Consider the following 20,622-nt stretch of genomic DNA (forward strand, 5'->3'; position numbering starts at 1 on the left):
GCGCTTGATTATGACCCACCTTTCCGTACTGTTTGGTTTTTGTCCACTGAAGTATTCTTAGTGCCTAGGATACTCTTATAATGAACAGAAAAGAGACTCGGACATCGTGCTGAGAGGAAAACCAAGACTCGACAGTGCGGAGCTGACGACTCAGGCACACGGTCAAGCCTGCGGCCGCGGGGACACACCTGGTGCTTCTGCCGGCGCTTGCGCTCCTGCTCTATCTTCTGCTGCTTCTCCAGCTTCTCGGTGATGCGGGCCTCGCGCAGGGACTGCCGCTTACTGCGCTTGTAGGCCTTGGCGTTGAGGGCCGTCTCGAGGGCCGTGTCCCTCCTCATGCACACCACCACCTCCTGCCGCAGCTTCGGGAAGGAAGAGGAGAAACTGGCGACGGGCACGACTCGGTAACGTCCACGCGACACGCACACCTCCGTATCGCAAGCCAGGCAGCAGGCTGCCGCTCCCAGGAGGACCCGTGAGCACGAACGCGTGCGTGGGGAGAACCCGTGGTGGGCGCCCGCAGGCGGGGCACGCACAGGGTAGGAGACAGCTGCTTCTGGACACCCAGCAGAGAGCCCCATGCTCAGGCCTTCAGGTCTCCAGCTTTGCCCTCCCTCAACCACAAACAAACTTCCTTATTGGTCGTTCAAAAGTAAAGGACCCTTAGAAATTAGACCCATCTAGGGACTTCCCTGGAGGTCCAGCGGCCAAGACTCTGCGCTCCCTATGCGGGGGACCCGGGTTTGATCCCTGGTCGGGGAACTAAGACCCCATATGCTGCACAGCATGGTCAAATAAAATAAAATTTTTTTAAAAAAAGAAAGAAATAGACCCATCTAAGTACCCTGCTTCAAGCTGGCCACTGCCACCTTAGGGAAGGCCCACACTTATTCATCCCAATGTCCCTACACTGGGCAGGACATGGAAAGGAAGGGGGACGGTGAGCTGACAAGTGTGCTTAGGCACTGCAACTTTTGTTTTTTAAGATTTTTTTGATGTAAACCATTTTTAAAGTCTTTATTGAATTTGTTACAATATTGCTTCTGTTTTATGTTTTGGTGTTTTGGCCAAGAGGCATGTGGGATCTTAGCTCCCTGACCAGAGATCGAACCTGCACTCCCTGCATTGTAAGGCGAAGTCTTAACCGCTGGACCACTAGGGAAGTCCTGGCACAGCGGCTTGAATGGTCAGGGTACATTTAATAACTGCCCAGTGAGCGGCTCTTTGAATCTAAGCATCAAGGCTGGCAGGAAGAGTCTCTTCCGAAAGCAAAGGCCCGCGCCTGCGCCCACCTGCCTCTGGAAGTTCAGCAGCCTCAGGGCCTTGAGCTCGATGGTCGCTTTGGTTCGCAAATCCCCGGCCAGGGACCCGGGAAGGTTTTCAAGTTCCTGAATTCGGTGTGCGATGCGAGCCTGCAGCCTAGGGCGCGAAGACAGAAAAAAGACAGGTGATGAGAGGTCTCACCTGTTTACAAGGAACCCATCTGTTCCCTTTCTTTGAAGCTGGAGCCTCAGAAGTACCCATCCCTCAAGGGAAGCCGATATGAATCATGAGACACGAGATGGCCGAGAAAAGGATGCCACACAACACAGACTACGTACAGGAGGGCAGCCACAGAGGTCTCGGGAGCCACAGCAAACAGGAAACCTGACAGGGCGCAGCTGGTTTCTGGCATTTCAGCAGTGGGAGCCAGCCTCTGGAGTCAGGCGGGCCAGGGTCTCCATCCCAGCGCTGGGAATCTACTTAGCCCATGAGCCTCAGTGTCCTCAGCTATGAAGTGAGGAGACCCCTCAGAGCAACCCTACAGGCTTGGTCTGAAGTTCAAATGGGATAATCTCCTTACTCAGTCTTTCACACACTTATTGAGCACCTACTGTGTGCCAGGGACCATTCCAGGTGAAGGGATTCAGCACTAAACAAGACTAACAAGGCTGTTTGTTGCTCTCATGGAGCTCACAGCATTATCAGGACAACAGGCCTTAAGGAGTTAAAAAATTAAGTATCTATGGTAATTCCGGAGAAGGACTTTGAGGAGGGTCCTGGAGGGGAGGGGTCGGGGGGGGCAGGGCCTCTATAAGGTGGGGACCTTGGCAATAAAGCTTAAATAACCACAAAGAGTCATGCAGAACATGTGCAAAGTCCCTGGGGCAGGAACAAGTCTAACCTGTTAAACAGAAAGAGGAACCGGGACAGTCAGGTAGATGAGGACAGAGCATTGGGCAGGGGCTAAAGAGAAAAGGGTTACTCGATGGATAACGGGAAGCCAGTTTTAACCCAGGGAACAGATGTAATATAAGTTAATTGTAAAAAGAGACTTCAAACTGCCGTGTGGGAAACACTGCACAGGCAAGGATGGGAGCAGGGAGGCCAGGGAGGAGGTGTACATCAGATGGCAGGGTGAACAGCGCTGTGGGGAAGGGAGCTGAGAGGGTTCACCAAGGGGACACTGAGGATGAGGGAGTACAAGCGAGGGTCAAGGAGCCGAAGGGTCCATGGTCCATTCAGCTGCTGCATGAGAACAGAGACAGAAGGGAAAACTGGGGGGCATAAGGCCATCTGGACAGGCTATCTTTAAGCCGTCCAGATGGAGCAGGTGGGGAGGCACCTGGGTACAGGGGCTGGAGCTCCAGGGCACGTCACAGCTGGAGATGCACTCCGGTGACAGTCATTGGCACAGATTTACTGATGCAGCTGGGAATTTACTGTGAACAAGGCACAACCCCCTCCCCTAATGGAGCTGACATTTACCAAGGGTGGCCAGCCCTGAACAGGTTATAAATACAGTGGAGAAACAGGGGAGCATGAGGTGCTCAGGGAGTGAATCTCAGGCGCCCCCAGCAGTGTGCGACAGGGTGATACAGACCTACTGTGCACCAGGCATCTCACACAGCGCCCAGCGCTCAGGAGGCCTTGGCAAAGCGACCAACAACTACTGATGTTTGAGGAACATCCACCGCAAAGCTTGCCAGGTGGCTTTTTGAGTGCGGATGAGCCAAAAGTTGGATAATACACTGTGTTGGAGAGGTGAAACAGCACTTTCACGCCAACACATACAATCTCCATGGAGGGCAGTTTTGCAGAACTGATGAAATTTCCACGTGCACGTAAATCCCCTGCACCCAAACTATGCCGTGTTCACAAGTTTATTCTGACATAAATGCACACATGTGAAATGAGAAATATGCAAGTGTAGTTATTACGGCATCGTTTTACCGAAAGATTAGAGACCACCTAACGTCCATTCGGGTAAGACACTGGCTAAATAAGTCACAGTAGAGCCACCAGGCAGAATGTGTCCAGAAAAAAAAGAGCTTATTTTGTACAAATAGGGGATGATCCCTAAGATATTTTGCTAGGGGAGGAACAGTGCACGTCAGGTACCATTAGGGGACCACACAGCCACTTGCACCCATCTGTCTGTATACATACTCGATTTCTCTGGAAGGATACACACTGACCCAGAGAACTGGGAGGCTGGGGACAGAGGCAGGAGGATGATCTCTGGCTGCATACCCCATAGGCCTTTAGAAGTGTGAACCACATCAACGCGTGACCTGGGGGGGGCGCGGCAGCACTCTCACCTGTACTCCCGCTCCTGCAGGATCTCCACGGGGTCCAGGCCCCGCGGCTTCTGGATGGGGGTGATGCGGCTCTGCTTCTGGTGGAGCGGCACCATGGGGGCGGGCTGGGCCGGCTGCCCCGGCGACTGTGTCTGGGGCGGCATCACGGGGGAGGCAGCAGGAGGGACGGCGGGGGGCGCAGGCGAGGGGCGACCCGTTGGCTGCGGGGGGATCAGCTTCTGAGGTGTGCTTGTGGGGGCAGCAGCATTCGCCATGGGTCCTGGGGGGAGTCAAGAAGCAGGGCACAGCGTTGAGTTCCTAGTCTGTTCCAGGTGGAGATGACAAGCCTGCTGGGTGTTTACTGCCCTGGGGACTAACTCGTCCCCAAGGCTGACAAGGCCTGGGCAGCTCCCCGTAACCCCCACCTCTCACTGCCACACCACTCCTCGCCCATGGGGCTCGCTTCCTCTTCCTCCTCCAGATCTCAGCCTACAGGCCCCTTCCCCAAAGCCCCCTACTGGTCCAAGTGCTGAGTCTGGGTGTGCTCTTGCTATGCTGTGGCCTCACAGGAGCAGCAGGTGCCTGCCTTTCATCCACCCCAGCTCCAACGGAATCCTATTTAAGCAATTAGCCCTTCAATGCCCATCACTGAACCTCAGGGCCCGTGAGGATGGGGAATGAGTCCATTTTATCCACTGCTTTGACCTAACAGATGTAACCTTCAAATAAGTACTAACTACATTTTACACAGAACACAGGGGAGACAGAACCCTGAGCCGCCCTGCCATCCTGCCTGCCTCTCACAGCTCTGGGAGGGAAGAGAGTCAGCCTGCCTCTCACAGCTCTGGGAGGGAAGAGAGTCAGCCATAACCTCCAGGCTCGGGACACTGCGTCCTGAAGGATGCTGTCTGCAGCTGCAGCCGGGCCTCTCACTTGAGTCCCACGGTGGACTCATTCATTAGTATCCTTCTCTTCCCGCTAGCAGTTTAGAAACCCCAGGGTCACCGTGAGCCACAAGACAAGGGAGGGCAGGTATAGAGGAATGGAACCAAACCCAAGCCTTTGGGAGCTGAGCAGTGCCAGGTGAGACCCAAAGAAGACGGCAAAGGCAGCAAGGACGCGTCCTCAGCCCGCTCTCTCTGACCGGGCTCATCTCAGGGTCTGCATGATGCAAACTTGACATGGGAGTCAGGGCACAGACGTGTCACCAGAACAGAGGGAACTTACCTTCAGGCCAGGGCTTGGGAGGCCCTCCGGGGGGCTGGCCGGGCATCCCGGGGGGCACGCCTGAGGGTCCTGGAGGGGGCATGTTGGGTCCTCCCATACCTGCACGCAGGGAGAAACGGACAAGAGGATAAAACGCGTCCTGTGTTTCTCCCTGCACCTGCCTCCCTGGGCAGCCCTGGCTCCAGGGGACACACCCAACAACAAGCCCCTCATTGTGAGCACCAGGGGAGAAAGGGGGCAGCTGGAGAAACAACATTTATCACGACAGCAACCCTGCTGTCGGGGAAGCCGATGGGCGGCAGAGTCCAGATCTGCCCGACACTGATGCCCACACTCCTGTTAGTTTGCTCTGAGACCCCTCCCTACCCCGAGGGCCATGGGCAGTGGGCCTTACCGTGAGGCCTGCTGTAGTTTGGAGGTGCTGGTCCAGGACCGGGGCCTGGCCCGGGCCCGGGGCCAGGTCCTGTTGCGGACACAGAGGGTGGAGGTAGTGTTGGCATCTGCTGCTGCATCCCGGGCATCGGCCGCTTCCCCTGCACTGCCATCTGCAGGTGGTCAGGGAGGGGCTGCCCCCGGGCCAGCATCTTGTAGGCCATGATCTGAGCTCTGAGCTGGTGCAGCTGGTTCTGGTTAAAGGGGGTCGGGCCCCGGTTCTGCTGCCCCAAAGCCTGGGGGTCAGCACCATCCAGCGGGGCGCCTCCAGGCCCGGACGACATCTGCGGGCCCGAGGACGGGCCGCTGGCTGGAACCGGACTGGAGGCGTGCTCGGAGCCACCCAGGGGCGAGGGGTAACCTGCGGGGAAACGTGGATCCGAGCGGTCACTCGGCAGCACATGTCCAGTAATTTTTAAGGCAGAGACGGGAACCCTTGCCTGCTTACACTGGCCCCTACCCTGAGATATCGTTCCCATGATTACACTGGCCCCTACCCTGAGATTTCGTTCCCATGATTACACTGGCCCCTACCCTGAGATTTCGTTCTCATGATTCAAACAAGAGGCACCCAGAGGGCACACGCTCGCAGCTTGGTTGGCGGCCTGCACAGCAGGTTTGGTCCGGCCCATCTCTCAGTAACCTGCCAACGACTGAAGCTGAGATGTCACACAGATCTGGGCTTTCTCTGGGCCTGCCCCCCTGCCCCTCGGCTTGGCCAGGCCCACTCCTCTCACTTCCGTTACCTGCGGAGCCCCTGAGCTTCCCACCCCGTGACAGGAAGCCATGTACCCCATCGTTTCTCAAACTTCCCTGTTCAGAAAAGTACCTGGAGGGCTTGTTAAAGCTGAGCCCCACCCCGCTCCTGAGATTCTGACTCAGCAGGTCTGGAGCAGGGCTGAGCCCAGGAGTCTGCATTTCTTCTTCTTTTTTTTTTTCGGCTGTGCCACGCGGCTTGCGGGATCTTAGTTCCCTGACCAGGGATCAAACCCAGGGCCCCGGCAGTGGAAGCACCAAGTCCTAACCACTGGACCGTCAGGGAAATCCCAGGAGTCTGCGTTGGGTGGCACCAGAGCTGCTATCCCGAGGAGCCCATCCTGCCCAGGGCTTGTCTAACACCCAGCGCTGAACACAGTTCTGTCCCACCAGTATCCGCTCTCCTGGGGCTGCTCCAAAACAAGACGCTCCGAACAGGGCACCAGCCAAGTACAAGCTAAACAGCCCCCTGTGGCAGGGTCTCCCACGAGGCTCAACTGTCCTAGGTCCTCTGAATCCATGCATGGGTGACCCGATTAGGAAAATGACCTCGGGACTTCCGGAGGGCAACAAACATGAAGAAAGAAAAGAAAGGAAACCATACCTTGGGAGTGCTGGTCCATGGGGCTTGGCGGGGGCCCCATCCCGGCGTGGCCCCCCGACCGCATCCCCATCCCCTTCATCTGGTTGTAGCGGGGGTCGTCCGACATGCCCTTCTCGTGCATGGACTCCATTGGCTACGAGAGTGGACAACAAGGCAGGATCAGCAAGGGGGGAAGGGAAGAGGCTGCACAGAAAGGCGCTGAGTGAGAGGAGCTCAATATCACTAATAATGCCCATCCAAAGTCGCCACGGCATTTACTGAACCGCCAACATGACCAAGTGGCTTAGGTCCAAGACATGGTCCTGACATCTACTTAGGTGTCAAGGCAGGTGCATGAAATAATGCCACCCAGGGAACCTGCAGATTGATGGTCTACAGGCAAGGGGACAGCTGGACTAGGACATCAGGGAGAGGGTGAGGAGACAGTTTCAGACAGCCAAAATCTCACAAGGAAAGGCCACACATAGCTCCTGGTCAGGAGCAGTTTTAGCTGGGATACCAAGCTCCCTGTTCATCGTCACAAGAAGACCTTGTGACCGCAAGTCTTTGGATGGGGGACCTTCTTGCCTGGGAGACTGTAAATCAGAGAGACGGGCAGTAACTCCTGCCCATGAAGTATGGTAACAGTATGTCAAATGTCCTCACTGATCCGAGATTGGCCTCCCACCTGCTAGCTGGGAGGGAGGCTGTCTGCAGCATCGTTCTGCCCCTCCGCGGAGGCTCGATCAGATCCTGGTGGGACAGAAACACACATTTTCCCTCCTGATGCTCAGCACTAAGCACTCCCCCTATGGAACGGCTGGGAAAGGGGACATTTTCCGAGACCCTTCCAGGCCCTCTGTAGGCCCAGTTAATGCAAACATCCAGCTCTCTGGTCTAATGGTTGGCCCAGCAAAGTCAGCTACAGCTCAGTGTGTGCCGTGAGAGGAGGACGAGAGGGCACCGGGCTGGGAGCACGAGGGCCAGCTTCACAAGCAGAAGCAGCAGGGGGCCCTCGGGATGCTGAGGAGAACCCTGGGTGGGGCCCATGGGGCCCACCCTCTGCTCCTTCTTCCCTGGGCTGGTGGAGCTGACTGATGGGCTCGCCTCCCCCAGAGCAGGAGCTCTGTGCAGGCAGGTGAAGGGCACCACCAGACCTCAGCTCCTAGGCCAGACACATGGCAGGCGTCTGACAAACATGTGTCAAGTGTCCAGGAGGAAGAAACAAAATGGTCAGAGAGGGAAAAGGAGATGGTGCTAGAGGAGAAGCTGGCCTCAATCAGCGTGTGTGTGGGGGTGGGGGGATGGGGGGAGATCACCAACAGCTTTCCAAGAGGGAAGTGACAAGACAGATACTGTATCGAAGTTGACAAAAATATATGGGGGATGGGGAGGGCAGGGAGTCACCTCACTGTGTGGGAGGTCAGCGATGTGGCACATGCCTGAGGGGTTGGGAGGGCCGGAGGGGTGAGATGGCTCTGCCACCAACTCACTGAGTGACCATCTCTCTGAGACCTTACTTCCTCGTCTGCAAAATGGGCAAAATACTATCCATAAGATGCTATCCATAAGAGGGTATTTTCCTCATTTCCTTCAACCACCGCCCAGGAATGCAAAGAGAGAGGACAACCATTTGTGTTAAAAGAGGTTTTTTTCATCTCACTGGCAAAAGCACCCCTGATCAACTCAGGTAAGCGGTTAAGACAGTGGTACCCGAGTACAGGATCAAGTGGGGACAAAGGGCACCTGCTGCTGTGCTCTGTGAGTTACCCGGGTGAGCCGAGCAGCCCGAGTGGAGGAAACCATGGGCTGTAAGCCATCTTTTAGGAGTTGGACATTTCTAATTCATTAATAAAACAACGGGCGTGAGAGACAGAGGGTGGGGTGGCTGCCGGCCCGCATGTGCTGCTCACCCTCCCGTCTCTGATGGTGTGGACCCAGCTGGTGGGGCAGCGGGCCCAGGGCTCCCTACCTTGTGCATCTGGTGCATGTTGTCCTGAGGGTACCCTCCAGGCCCCTGGGTCGGGATGGGGTGTCCTGCTGAGGGAGGCCCTGGGCTGGGCCCCATCATGCTGTGGGCGGAGCCGGGTGAGGGACCTGGGCTAGGGCCCAACATGGCTCCAGGGGAGGGGCCCGGGCCCGGGGAAGGGCCTGGCCGAGGAGTTCCGCCCAGGGGTGGGTCTGGAGTGGACATCTTCACGGGAGCTGCAGACAGTGGTCTCCTGCTGGAAGAAAGTCCCAGTCAGCGTGGGGGTCACGGCCATCGGCTGGGCGGGTCAGGGCAGGTCAAGGACGATCACACACAGTCATGTCAGAGCACCCATCTGACAGGGAGTTGGCGCCTTTGATGGGCACCCCCAGTCACCCAGTCCTTTCTCCTCCACTCCTCTCCGAGGAGGTGATACATCAGGCACCCAAAATCAGATCAAAGTCCCCCGAGGAAGGGGTGGGACTCAGGAGGTAGGGACACCAGGTGATACTGCCTCACTTCCCCTGGTATCTTTCTGATTACAACAGAGAGGACGTCGCAGGGCAGTGCTGACACACCCTTCACATCACTCCAACACTTGCTCATCTTCCTATTTAAGAAAAAAGAAGAACGTGACTAAGGCTCAAAGCCTTTGCTGGCAACAGCATCTGACTGGACCTTCATAAATTCAACTAAAACAAATATTCATAGCAAGTAATGCTGGTTTCCACTTAAGGCAGCGAGACCAAGTTTCCTTTAAAATACATGAATTTAAGTTTTAAAAGTAGGCTCCTTTAAAGAGAAGTATTACAGGGGCTTCCCTGGTGGCGCAGTGGTTGAGAGTCTGCCTGCCAATGCAGGGGACACGGGTTCGAGCCCTGGTCTGGGAAGATCCCACATGCCACGGAGCAACTAGGCCCGTGAGCCACAATTACTGAGCCTGCGCGTCTGGAGCTTGTGCTCCGCAACAAGAGAGGCCGCGATAGTGAGAGGCTGGCGCACCGCGATGAAGAGTGGCCCCCACTTGCTGTAACTAGAGAAAGCCCTCGCACAGAAACGAAGACCCAACACAGCCATAAATAAATAAATAAATAAATGGATCATCACATTAAAAAAAAAAAAAAAAAAGAGAAGTATTACAGAACTAATGGCACTCTGATATCTCAAATACTTCAAAAGTGATATTCAAGTGCTGTAAACTAAAAATCGATGCCCAGAACTATGACCCCCGAGCCTCCACAAGATCCAAAAATCAGGTAAAAAAGTATCCAGTGATGTTGGTAAGTTATGATTGCTACGATTGGTCTGTGAGCTGATAAATTTTATAAGTGCTCCCTACAGTAAGGGTTCAGTTTTCAGGGAACCCTCAATCTGTTATGACTGTAAGTTCTATGGCTGTAAGTAAAATTCTCTTTAACAAACCCTTTCCTGATAAAGGAGTAATACATTCTCAGTGCTGAAATCTGGAAAACATAAAAAGAATACAGAAACTTAAAATTACCCATCGTCCTACCAGACACAGAGGTTAAGTGCTTGCTGGCCCTGCAGAGAGCAAGAAGCAACCCTGCCCTCCTTACCCCTCCCAGCAGGGTATGTGTGGGGAGAGGGGGCTGCAGCTCCTCAGAGACCCCCAGAGCTGTGACGATGGAGCCCTCTCAGGATGGAGAGCTGACTGGTGCTCCTGCTGGGACCCGGCCACACTCCAGTGCTTCTCCTTCGAGGCTATTCCACACACAGACACTCGCTCTACAGAATTACTCAGCACATTCTAGGCCAGCTTTCTCTTCAGAGAATCATACCTACGACCCTTTTCATCATTGAACAGTCTTCAAGACACAAATTCTAGTGGTTCCTCCAAGTTCCCTGGTGCTGATGCATCCCGAGTTATTTAAAAGCCCCTCTTTATTTTTTTTTTTTTAATTGGAGTATAGATGATTTACAATGTCGTGTTACTTGCTGCTGTACAGCAAAGTGAATCAGTTGTACATATACATATACCCACTCTTTTTTAGATTTTTTTTTCCCATACAGGCCATTACAGAGTACTGAGTAGAGTTCCCTGTGCTCTAAAGTAGGTCCTTATTAATTATCAAAAGCCCCTCTCTTGTTGGCATGCCACAAATCTGCTTTTGTTTCTGTGGACTTTTTGGTTTGGGGAATGAATCTCTTTGCCCCTAAGCTCTACTGGGCTCTCCTGATTCTAAGGATAAATCTTGAAAAAGTACAGGAACATTTTTAATTCTCTTGATTCAAAAAAAAAAAGTCTTCATTTGAAAGGTGGGGGTATATCTTCCTGGATAACAGATCAAAAGCCCGAACTTCTTCAGTCCAGTTTCATGACTAAATAACTGGAACAGAGAGGGTCAGAAATCTTGGCAGAGCCAGGACCAGCAGCTGTCACCCCTGCCTGCTTGTGAACACGCCTGACCTTACGAGAAAACACTCCACCATCCTCCCGGCATCCCTGATCTCCTCCAAAGCTCAAGGAGCCTCAGTGCTGGACCTTAAATACACCTAACAGGAGTGCTGGAGAACTGACATGTGCTCACAATCCCTTCCCCACAAATCCAAAACCCAATACGCTCAAGGAAAAAAATCAAACTTTAAAAAAAAATAAATTCGAGACAAATTCATTTGGAAGCAAAATCTGACCTGATTCAAAAAGACCTGTGCTCAGAAAATTCTAAAACTCTGATGAAAGAAACTGAAGAAACACAAACAGATGGAAAGATACACTGTGTTCATGGATTGGAAGAATCAGTGTTGTTAAAATGACCAAATTACCCAAGGCAATCTACAGATTCAGTGCAATCCCTATCAAAATACCCACGGCATTTTTTACAGAACTAGAACAAATAATTCTAAAATTTGTAGGGAAACACAAAAGACCCTGAATTACCAAAGCAATACTGAGAAAGAAGAACAGGGCTGGAGGTATCATGCTCCCTGACTTCAGACTACACTACAAAGCCAGAGTAATCAAAAGAGTATGGCACTGGCACAGAAACAGACACACAGATCAATGGAACAGAATAGAGAGCCCAGAAATAAATCCACGCATTTATCGTCAATTAATCTACAACAAAGGAGACAAGAATATATGCAGAAAAGACACATGCACCCAAATGTTCATAGCAGTATTATTTACAGTAGGCAAGATATGGAAGCAACCTCAGTATCCAGCCACAGATGAATGGATAAATATGTGGGGTGTGTGTGTGTGTGTGTGTGTGTGTGTATATATATATATATGTATATATATATATACACACACACACACACACACACATATATACAATAGAATATCACTCAGCCATAAAAAAAGAATGGAATTTTGCCATTTGCAACATGGATGGACCTAGAGGGTATTATGCTTAGTCAAATAGGTCAGAGAAAGACAAATACTCTGTTGTCACTTATATATGGAATCTAAAAATAAAACAAATATAACAAAACAGAAACAGACTCACAGATATAGAGAACTAATGGTGACCAGTGGGGAGAGAGGAGAGGGAGGGGCAAGATGGCAGTAGAGGATGAGGAGGTACAAACTACTATGCATAAAATGAATAATCTACAAGGATATATTGTACAGCATAGGAAATACAGCCAATATTTTATGATAACTTTAAATGGAGTATAATGTACAAAAACGTCTGAATCACATCGCACACCTGAAACTAATATAATATTGTAAATCAACTATACCACAATTAAAAAAAAAAAAATTTGACCTGATTCAGCTCCATGTGAATATTCACACGTTCTGCCGCACAAACAGGATGCTGATTGCCCTGCCACGTGACAGCGGTCTGTGCCCTGTATCTCGTTTGCTAAAATGCTGATTCTAGAGTTGGAAACCTCTGGTCCAGGGGTTTGTCTACAGGGTGGATGCACCAGCAGTCACACTTCCCAGGTGGGCAGCCGAGTGATATGGACGTGGCCGTGGCTGGACTGAGGACGATGGCTCCTCGGGGCTCCCTTCTGGGCCCTTTGTGTCCACAGGCCCTCTCTTCGGGTCCACAGAGCGCTGCTGAGGCGGGAAGAGGGACAACAGTCCTGCAGCTCCTTAAGGAACCTGTGGCGTCCAGCAGCTCATGGCTTCTTTCTCACCTGGAGGTCTCCACTCGAAGTCAAGCCAACTGAAACTGACGGCAAAATAAAATCCACAACACCCTCCTATCTAAAGACAGACGAACCGATGTGCCTCTGGAAAGACAGCTCTTCCCAAGGTCCCTCTAGGAATCAACTGCTTCCTCTCACAGCACCACTAACGTCATCGGCGACACACAGCAGCTCACCAAAGACACAGGAGGGCAGCGAAAAAGACTTTCATGCCCGAGTATGGCAACCTTCGCCTTCAAGAAGCATGGGCTTTCACAAAACCCTTTTTAAATGGCATTTCCTTCAGAAGCTGCCACCTCTGAAGGGTCAGGTTGCAATGAAACAGGTACGGAGCCACCGTCAGCAAACTCGTTTCTGGACTTGAAAGCTCAGACACACATGGCAACGACAGTAAAGGAGATCCAAAAAGTGCAGACACAATGCAAAACCATCCTGAGCGGCAAAGCAGGTAGGGTTCCATCAAAGGCCCCACCAGGGGTTGGTGCTGGTGCCACCTGTGGACACAGGAGGGCAGTCCTACAGCATAGCGTTGGAGAGAACAGAAAAATGGAACTGGGGAGCGGCTCTCGGGTCCTTGGTGTAGTACTGAGGAGGGGGATCTTGAGTTCCGGCATACCTAAAGTGCCCTGATCGTAGGTATACAGCTGGATGAATCCTAGATCAGACATAGCACTTCCAACATTCCAGAAGGGGTCTTTGGCCCCCTTCCCATCCAGAACCACCCTCCCGGTGGAACTCCTGTTCTGACTTTCTCACTGTAGGTTAGTTTCGCTTGTTACCGAACTCAATCTGAAAAGAGGGTCAGGGACTTCCCTGGCGGTCCAGTGGTTAGGACTCTGCACTTCCTTTGCAGGGGGTACGAGTCTGATCCCTGGTCAGAGAACTAAGATCCCACATGCCGTGCAGTGTGGCCAAAAAAAAAAAAAAAGAAAAAAGAAAGAAAAGAGGGTCATATAGTTTACTTCTGCTCATCGCTAGGTCTGGGAGGGGCGGGCATCCATGCAGTTGGATGCTACTGTCAATTCTCCTGTTCCCAGATGTTGTGCTCCCAGGTTTTAGCACACATAAAGCTGCTGTGAACAGTGTCATTTGGTGGATGTGGGCGCTCATTTTCCTTGTGTGTCCAGGAGGGGAACTGCTGGTCATGAGGGAGGCATAACTTTACCTTGGCAGATATTGTCAGTTTTCCAAATCAGCATGACAATCACATACACTGCCCTCCCTGCAGCAGCTGGGTGAGCGTTCCAGTTCCTCTAAATCAACTCTTGGTGCTGTCAGTCTTTTTAATTTGTAACCGTTCTGGTGAGTGTATAATCGTACCGTATTCTGGTTTTAATTTGCATTTCCCTTGTGACTAATAGTGTTGCACCTTTCCATATGCTTACTGGCCACCAAGAGGTCCACTTTTGTACAGGCTGTAAGCTTTCACTAACATTTTATTGGGGATATGTGGTTGCTATTACTGCCTCCCAGCGATGAAGAGAAGTTCTTAATTTTAATGATGTCCAATGTATCAAGTCAGTTCTTTTATGGTTAGTGGTTTTGGGGTCCTGTTTAAGAAATCTTTGACTACCTGTGACAATGAGAAATAATATATTTGGTCTCTGCCTTCAGTTCCTGACAGAGTTCCTAAAACCTGTGTAGTGATAGGGGTGATAAGAGCATCTTACACAGAGCTCCAAAATCCCTTAGAATTTCCTCAGTGATAGGAGTGTCTTTTGTTCTAATGAGACTACTCTAGGTGGGCTCCTGGATGGCTTCAGGATGGGAGCTGGTCGTCAGAAAGATCAAACCACGGTGAGAAGCTTAGAACCTTCATCCCCACCCCACCCCATCCTCCAGTGAGGGGAGAGGGGCTGGAGATTGAGTTAATCGATCATGGTTACGTGATGAAGCACCATAAAACCCCTAAACTATGGCGTTCAGAGAGCTTCTGGGTTGGTGAACACATCCACGTGCCAAGAGGGTGGTGCACCCCAACTTCATGCGGACAGAAGCTCCTGTGCTCCGGACCTTTCCAGACCTCACCCTATGTATCTCTTCTTCTGGCTGTTCATCTGTATCCTTTATAAACTGGTCAACATAAGTGTCTTCTTGAGTTTTTTGAGTTGTTACAGCAAATTATCAAACCTTATGAGGGGGTCATGGGAATCCACGTTTGTAACCAAGTTGGACAGAAGTGTGGATAACCTTGGGACCCACTACGTGCGACTGGCATCTGAAGTGGGGGGCAGTCTTGTGGGACTGAGCCCTTAACCTGTAAGGTCTGCACCAACTCTGGGTAGTTAGTGTCAGAATTGAATTGAACTGTAGGACACCCTGTTGGTGTCCACAGGAACTTGGAGAATTGGTTGGTGTGGAAAACCCACGTTTGGTGTCAGAAGTACTGTGACACTTTACTACCTCAAGATCATGGAGATAGAGAAAGGGAAGGAATATTTTGAAGTCCAGGGGGATTGTGACTTGTTCCCGCCTTCTAGTGGTTTACAATTATTGAGGACGAATCAGTCACAAAGAAAGCGCAGGGAGGTAAGATCCAGTCAGAGAGGGGAGGGAAAGGAGTGGTCCCATTTGGTAATAAGGACAGGAATTTATTTCCTCACTGAGCCTGCACCACCACCCTACGAGGAAGGACTACCAGACAGAGGGGTCCCTGAGGCTCACAGGCCACCCAGTGGGTCAATGCAAGAGCTGGCGTCACAAGCCCAAGGCCATAGTAGAGCTCAGACTCTGAGCGTGGACTCTGCCACCTGCCAATGGCACAACGCCGCACTCCCTGAGCCTGTTTCCTCTCTGCAGGCTGGGGCTGAGACCAGTCCCTCCCTCAGGGGTCGCTAGCTGTGTCACACAACCTAACACACGCCAGGCACATGCCAGCAGCAAGCGCTACCACGCTGCTGGTGAAATCAGCCATTAGCGCTCCGGACGCACGGCACTCAGGACAACAGGCTCACTTCCCTCCTCGGGAAGTAGAGGTTGCACGAGGCAGCTCCGCTGACCTGGAGGAGCAGCGGCTGCCTGAACGCCAGCACAGCCTTGGTGCAAGTGAGGACCAGCTGTCAAAAGTGACCGCGGTCCAGCCTGAAAATCAATGGATAGGATTTGGGCTACAAACTCTCCCTTGCCTGTTTAGCTCCCACTGCACAAAGGAGTTGTTCTTAGCCATCATCAAGCCAGCCCTTCCTGAGGTGCGGGGCTGGGCATGGCCCTGCTGAGAGCCAGAGAGGGTGTGGGACGGGATACCGATGTGCTCCTACCCAGGGCGGGCCAGACAAGTTCAGCCAGGAATTTCAGAAGAGAGGTAAGATCTGAGGGCAAGGAACACCCCTCTCTCCAAACCCCTTCTTCCCTCATCACCAAACACCCCTGCCCTCCTCATACAGGAAACTAAAGATCTGGCATTTTCAGCAAAGCCCTTGGGTCCCCTAGGTCATCCTCAAGGCTGCCTCAGGGGGGTTCAGGTGGCTTTCTGGTGCTGCCTGGACTCCCGCAACAAGTCCCTCTCTGACAACTCACTTGGTGTCTGGGCTGGAAGAGGTGGGGCAACTTTGCACAACACAGAAATCCATCTCAAACCAGACAGACAACCCAAACCTAAGCAGGCGAGAAAAGCGAAGGACAAGGGGATGCAGGGGCCAAAATGGCAAAGCCACTAGCACGTGTGTGTCTGGGAGCCTCATCGAGATGTGTGTGGCCCGAGGGGCAGGTGTATTTGGGGGTTCCACGAGGGGGGAATGGAACCTTGGGCAGGTAGCCCGAAGGCATGTGACAGAAAGTAAATGTACTCCAGGGCCAGAACCAAAAAGCTGAAAACTAAAGACAGTTCAGGAGGCTGTGAGATGAAAACAGACTCCCAGGTTCCTGGGGCCAAAGGGTCTGGAAGGGACTCAGCCATTTCACCTCAATTTCTCTGAGAAGCCCCCCAACTGCCGAACAACCAGAACTGCCCGCAATCCATGCTGTACAAGTCAAAGCATCATTAAAAATGAATGCGGGACACGATACACGTGGACACAGAGGATGGTCCAAAATGAAGCAGGGGAACAAGGCATCGTCAAAGTTAGGGGTGCTTGGCCCAAACCCCACTTTGCTAAGAAGAACAATTTCTGCACATTAATCCGAGCACAGAAGCCAGAAAACACATACCAAACTGCCAGCGGCTCTCTCTGGAGTCGTCTGTTGGGGAGCTTACACTTTCCACATCACAGATTTCTGGACTTTTTCTTTGTGTGTTTGTTTTAACTATTACTTTTGTAAACAGATTTTTAAAAAACACTTTAAGGAAAAAGAAAAAAAAAAAGCCCTGGATCAGAAAAAATACCTGGGACATAAACACCCAGAAAAGATGCCCCAAGAAGTGCCTTTGTGGAAATAAAGGAGGAAGATGAAAGGATCTGGGGACTGTGTTATTTTCCACCTACTTTCAACTTCACCAAAATCACTATGCTGACATTCACATGCGGAACCAGACCTGCTTGAGGATCAGAGGTCTAGTTTCTTCTTTCGTACCACTCTTATCGTTTCTCTTAGAAATAAAAAAAGACCGTGGTGGCTGGCCACTGTGGCAGGACAGGCTGCCAACAGGCGATCGGGACCCTCTAAAATCTGCTTGCTGAGATTATGGGTTGGCTTTTTTTTTTTTCCATCTTGCCTAAAAACCAGCTTTATATTTAAGTTTGTTCCCAGGATGGCTGCTCTTTTGTTTTTTGGGGCGTGGAGAAATTTGTTCGAAGACACATTTCAGCAGCAGCGACACTGCGGTCAAGTCATGACCCGGTGCTCAGATGGTGCAAGGTGGCCAGGCCGGGTGGCTTCAGCAGAGCCAGCCCCATCCGCCACATTTAAACTACAAAATGAGATTTCCACCTCCCCCATCCCCACCCCCGCCACACTCCACGACTAAGAAAACCCTCCACACCTGACCTGACGGTGTGGGGTGCACTAGTCCTCGAACCTGCAAGGACGTGCAGGGCGGGGCACCTGTGGTTTTAAGGACCGCGTGGAAATGGCTTATTCCTGAGACTCTGGGAAGCTGGCTGTTCTGTGGCATTTCCCTTGCAATATAATTAAGTAGCAAAACCTTGCCCTACATTTAAAAGGGAATGCATTTGAGAAACTAAAAAACCATGTCGTGATGATAAATTACAGTGTCTTCTCAGTTCTACCTCAGAGGTAGACATGCCAAATTGCTACTAAGTACTATTTTTAGCACTGGGAATTATATATCATTTCATTCATTGGAATCCTCCCCCCTGCCGTTTTTAAGTTTTTCATTCATCTGAAAACCACTGAAGAGTACCTCCCCATCTCTAACATGGCAGGAGACATGAAGACAACCAGGCCAGCCCTCTGCCCTCGGGGAGTTCAAGCTCTAATCCAGCAGGGAGATAAACTGTCTACACTTCAAGAACACAAACACGAGCCTATCTACACAGGTGTTTTCCAAACTCTTTTTACCATGACCCAGACTCCAATGTGACCCAGCACAAACACGCATCAAGTAACCAAGACAAGTTGTACAGTTCTGTCCAGACCCTGCCCCCCGTGAAACTTGGGTAGACTCTCCTCCTTTTCTGTTAAGCCTGACCAAGCCCCGCTGGATGGACATCATGACCCACCACTGGGTCTGCTGTGGGGCCTGCTCTGTACTCAACACTGAGCACGATGTGTGACCTGTGCGTGTCCCCCATGACAGGGACGCACAGAGTGCAAGTGTGGCCAAGAATAGGTGGGGAGGCGTGGCACCTGTAACTGCCGAGTGTCACTCGTGACAGATCCCCAGCCACCCCCAAATACTTAGGGAGAACAAACTCTGCGCTAAACAGGGTTCTAGACACTGGCCATGCAACAGAGAACAAAGTCCCTGCCTGGTGGGACGGACAACTGAGTGACAGAAACAAGCACACAAATAAATAGGACACAGTGTCACATAGTGGGTGGAAGTGCTATGAATAAAGTAGCAGGGTTAACAGTCAAGCTGATGGGAGGTGCGTTTCCAATCATGGTGGGCAGTGATGGTCTCAGTGATGGGGACACATCTGAGCAGAGACCTGAAGTGAAATGGGAGCCAGTGGCTATGGACAGGCAGAGGGACCAGCAAGTGCAAAGGCCCTGGGGTGGGACCCTGAAGGAGGAGAGCAGGCGAGAAGGGTGTGGCAGCAGATGAGGTCAGAGATGGGCAAAGAGGGCAGATCACAGGCCTCGAGGGCAGTGGTAAGGAAGTTGGAGTCTACCCTAGGTGCAATGGGAAACTACTGGAATGTTCTGGGTAAGGCAGCGACATGGTCCGATGATGGTTTTAGAAGACTTTTCTGTACAGGCAGATGGAATGGATGTGAGAGAATGAGAGGAGACAGGGATGACCAAGGTGACCAGCAGGGCCTCAGCTAGCACATGCCATTTGAAATATAAAGGGTGTCCCTTCCTTGGGGGCGACCAGCCCTGGAACCAGGCTTAGTTTAGCAAAGCCCAGCCAGGCTGGATTTCAGCCCCAATTTGCATCCCTTTGGTTCACTACTGGCGACTGAGGTGCCAACTGGGGACTATGGGAGAAACAGGGGGTTTTACGCTCAGAGAGGTTACGTTGTTTGCCCAAAATCATGTAGGAATAGAGTCCTGCCTACCTCAAGCCTGTCCGACTCTAATGCCTGAGTAACTGATTCAGGCTGAGGATCAGAAAACGGAGGAGGAGGAGGATCTGGAAGAGCACAAGGTGCAGCAAAGAGAAGCACTCCAAAGGCGGGAGCCTCTGAGGGGTGTTTCGGGGAGGCAGACGAGGGCGCTCAGCGCGCTGGCGGTCCAGGCTGTGGTCGGATGTGTGCTCTGCGGTCATCAGGGCCAGAAGCAGCTCCCAGGGCACATCGAGGAGCCCCCTGTGCTTCAGCGTCACCATCAGGACAAGGAGGCACCCACTGTGCCCCTTTACTGGGACTTTCGGGGCAAGGTGGGGTGGTACACATCAAACCCTGCCCCCTCAAGTCTCTCACTGTAACAGGTGAGGCAGCAACTGCCACTCGGCCACCTGCTTCCTGAACCAGCAGGGCGCAACCTGCCAGTGAAAGGAGAACTTAAACCACCCCAAGGAGCCATTTTAAAGCCCATCATCTTTTTCTTTTCTTTTTTTTTAATTTTATAGAAGTATAGTTGATTTATAATGTCGTATACAGCACATTAATATGTGTACATATTCTTTTTCAGATTCTTTTCCCTTATACGTTATTACAAAATACTGAGTACAGTCCTCTGTGCTATACAGTATAGATCGTTGGGAAAGCCCATTCTCTTTATCACACTCCCGCGGGTGGTAAACTTCACACTGAGTGAAACTCAAGACTGTTCCCAGTTACAAGTGCCCACACACAAAAATGAAGACATGGCCCTTTAGCAAAGTAACAGAACCCCAAAACGAAGCTCTGGAAACCAGTCTGGGTTTCTAGGAAGGGGCCAGCTACCTGTTTTCTAAAGAAAGCCCCTTCCCTGAGGGAACTGGAGGGAAATGGATGCATCCCTTTCCTTCCCTCTGCCCTGTGAAATATGATCTCCCAAGAGACCCAGCTACACCTGGTGCATCCCGCAAGGTCCTTCCCCACACAGGAAGATGAGTGGAGGCCAAATTTCTCATGCCCATCAAATCCATATCCTGAAAAATTTGCATGCAGCTAAGAGAAAACTCCAAGATATCACCGATCATATCAATGGGCTTAATACCTCTTAGGGATGACATCTGGAAGGTGATAGCAACAGCAACTCAGTTCTGATGTATTCACCCTCGGACATCTCCCTCCAATATTCTCGCCGCCGTTACTTCCCTTTTATAGTAGGTTTTGCGTATTCTTTTGATTTTAATTTTAAAAAAAACTCTCTCTTCAGTGTTCCAATCAACGTTAAAAATTATGAGGAGATATATGAAATGCAAAACAAACACTTGATAATTTTTAAAACCCATGCCACCAGACACACTTCCCTCTTTC

The 20,622-nt window shown here is 51.5% G+C and overlaps 1 protein-coding gene across 9 annotated transcripts in view; it reads right to left on the reverse strand.

Moving 5' to 3' along the window:
- Nucleotides 1–20,622, reverse strand: part of SMARCA4 (SWI/SNF related, matrix associated, actin dependent regulator of chromatin, subfamily a, member 4) — an 87,125-nt gene that overhangs the window by 63,148 nt on the left and 3,355 nt on the right. For 7 of the 9 annotated variants that reach the window (XM_061190465.1, XM_061190464.1, XM_061190467.1 and 4 more), the window contains exons 2-8: nucleotides 8,531–8,783; nucleotides 6,580–6,712; nucleotides 5,182–5,580; nucleotides 4,788–4,886; nucleotides 3,582–3,840; nucleotides 1,293–1,419; nucleotides 189–362 (exon numbers count right to left, since the gene is read on the reverse strand). In XM_061190465.1, coding sequence (XP_061046448.1) covers nucleotides 189–362; nucleotides 1,293–1,419; nucleotides 3,582–3,840; nucleotides 4,788–4,886; nucleotides 5,182–5,580; nucleotides 6,580–6,712; nucleotides 8,531–8,752 — 1,413 coding nt within the window. In that variant the 5' untranslated portion in view covers nucleotides 8,753–8,783. Of the gene's footprint in view, nucleotides 1–188; nucleotides 363–1,292; nucleotides 1,420–3,581; nucleotides 3,841–4,787; nucleotides 4,887–5,181; nucleotides 5,581–6,579; nucleotides 6,713–7,246; nucleotides 7,312–8,530; nucleotides 8,784–20,622 lie in introns of those variants that run through there. The other 2 variants (XM_061190468.1, XM_061190462.1) reach the window with 2 other exon arrangements.

The sequence above is a fragment of the Eubalaena glacialis genome, chromosome 4 (genome assembly GCF_028564815.1).
Source record: "Eubalaena glacialis isolate mEubGla1 chromosome 4, mEubGla1.1.hap2.+ XY, whole genome shotgun sequence".
Taxonomy (NCBI): Eukaryota; Metazoa; Chordata; class Mammalia; order Artiodactyla; family Balaenidae; genus Eubalaena; species Eubalaena glacialis.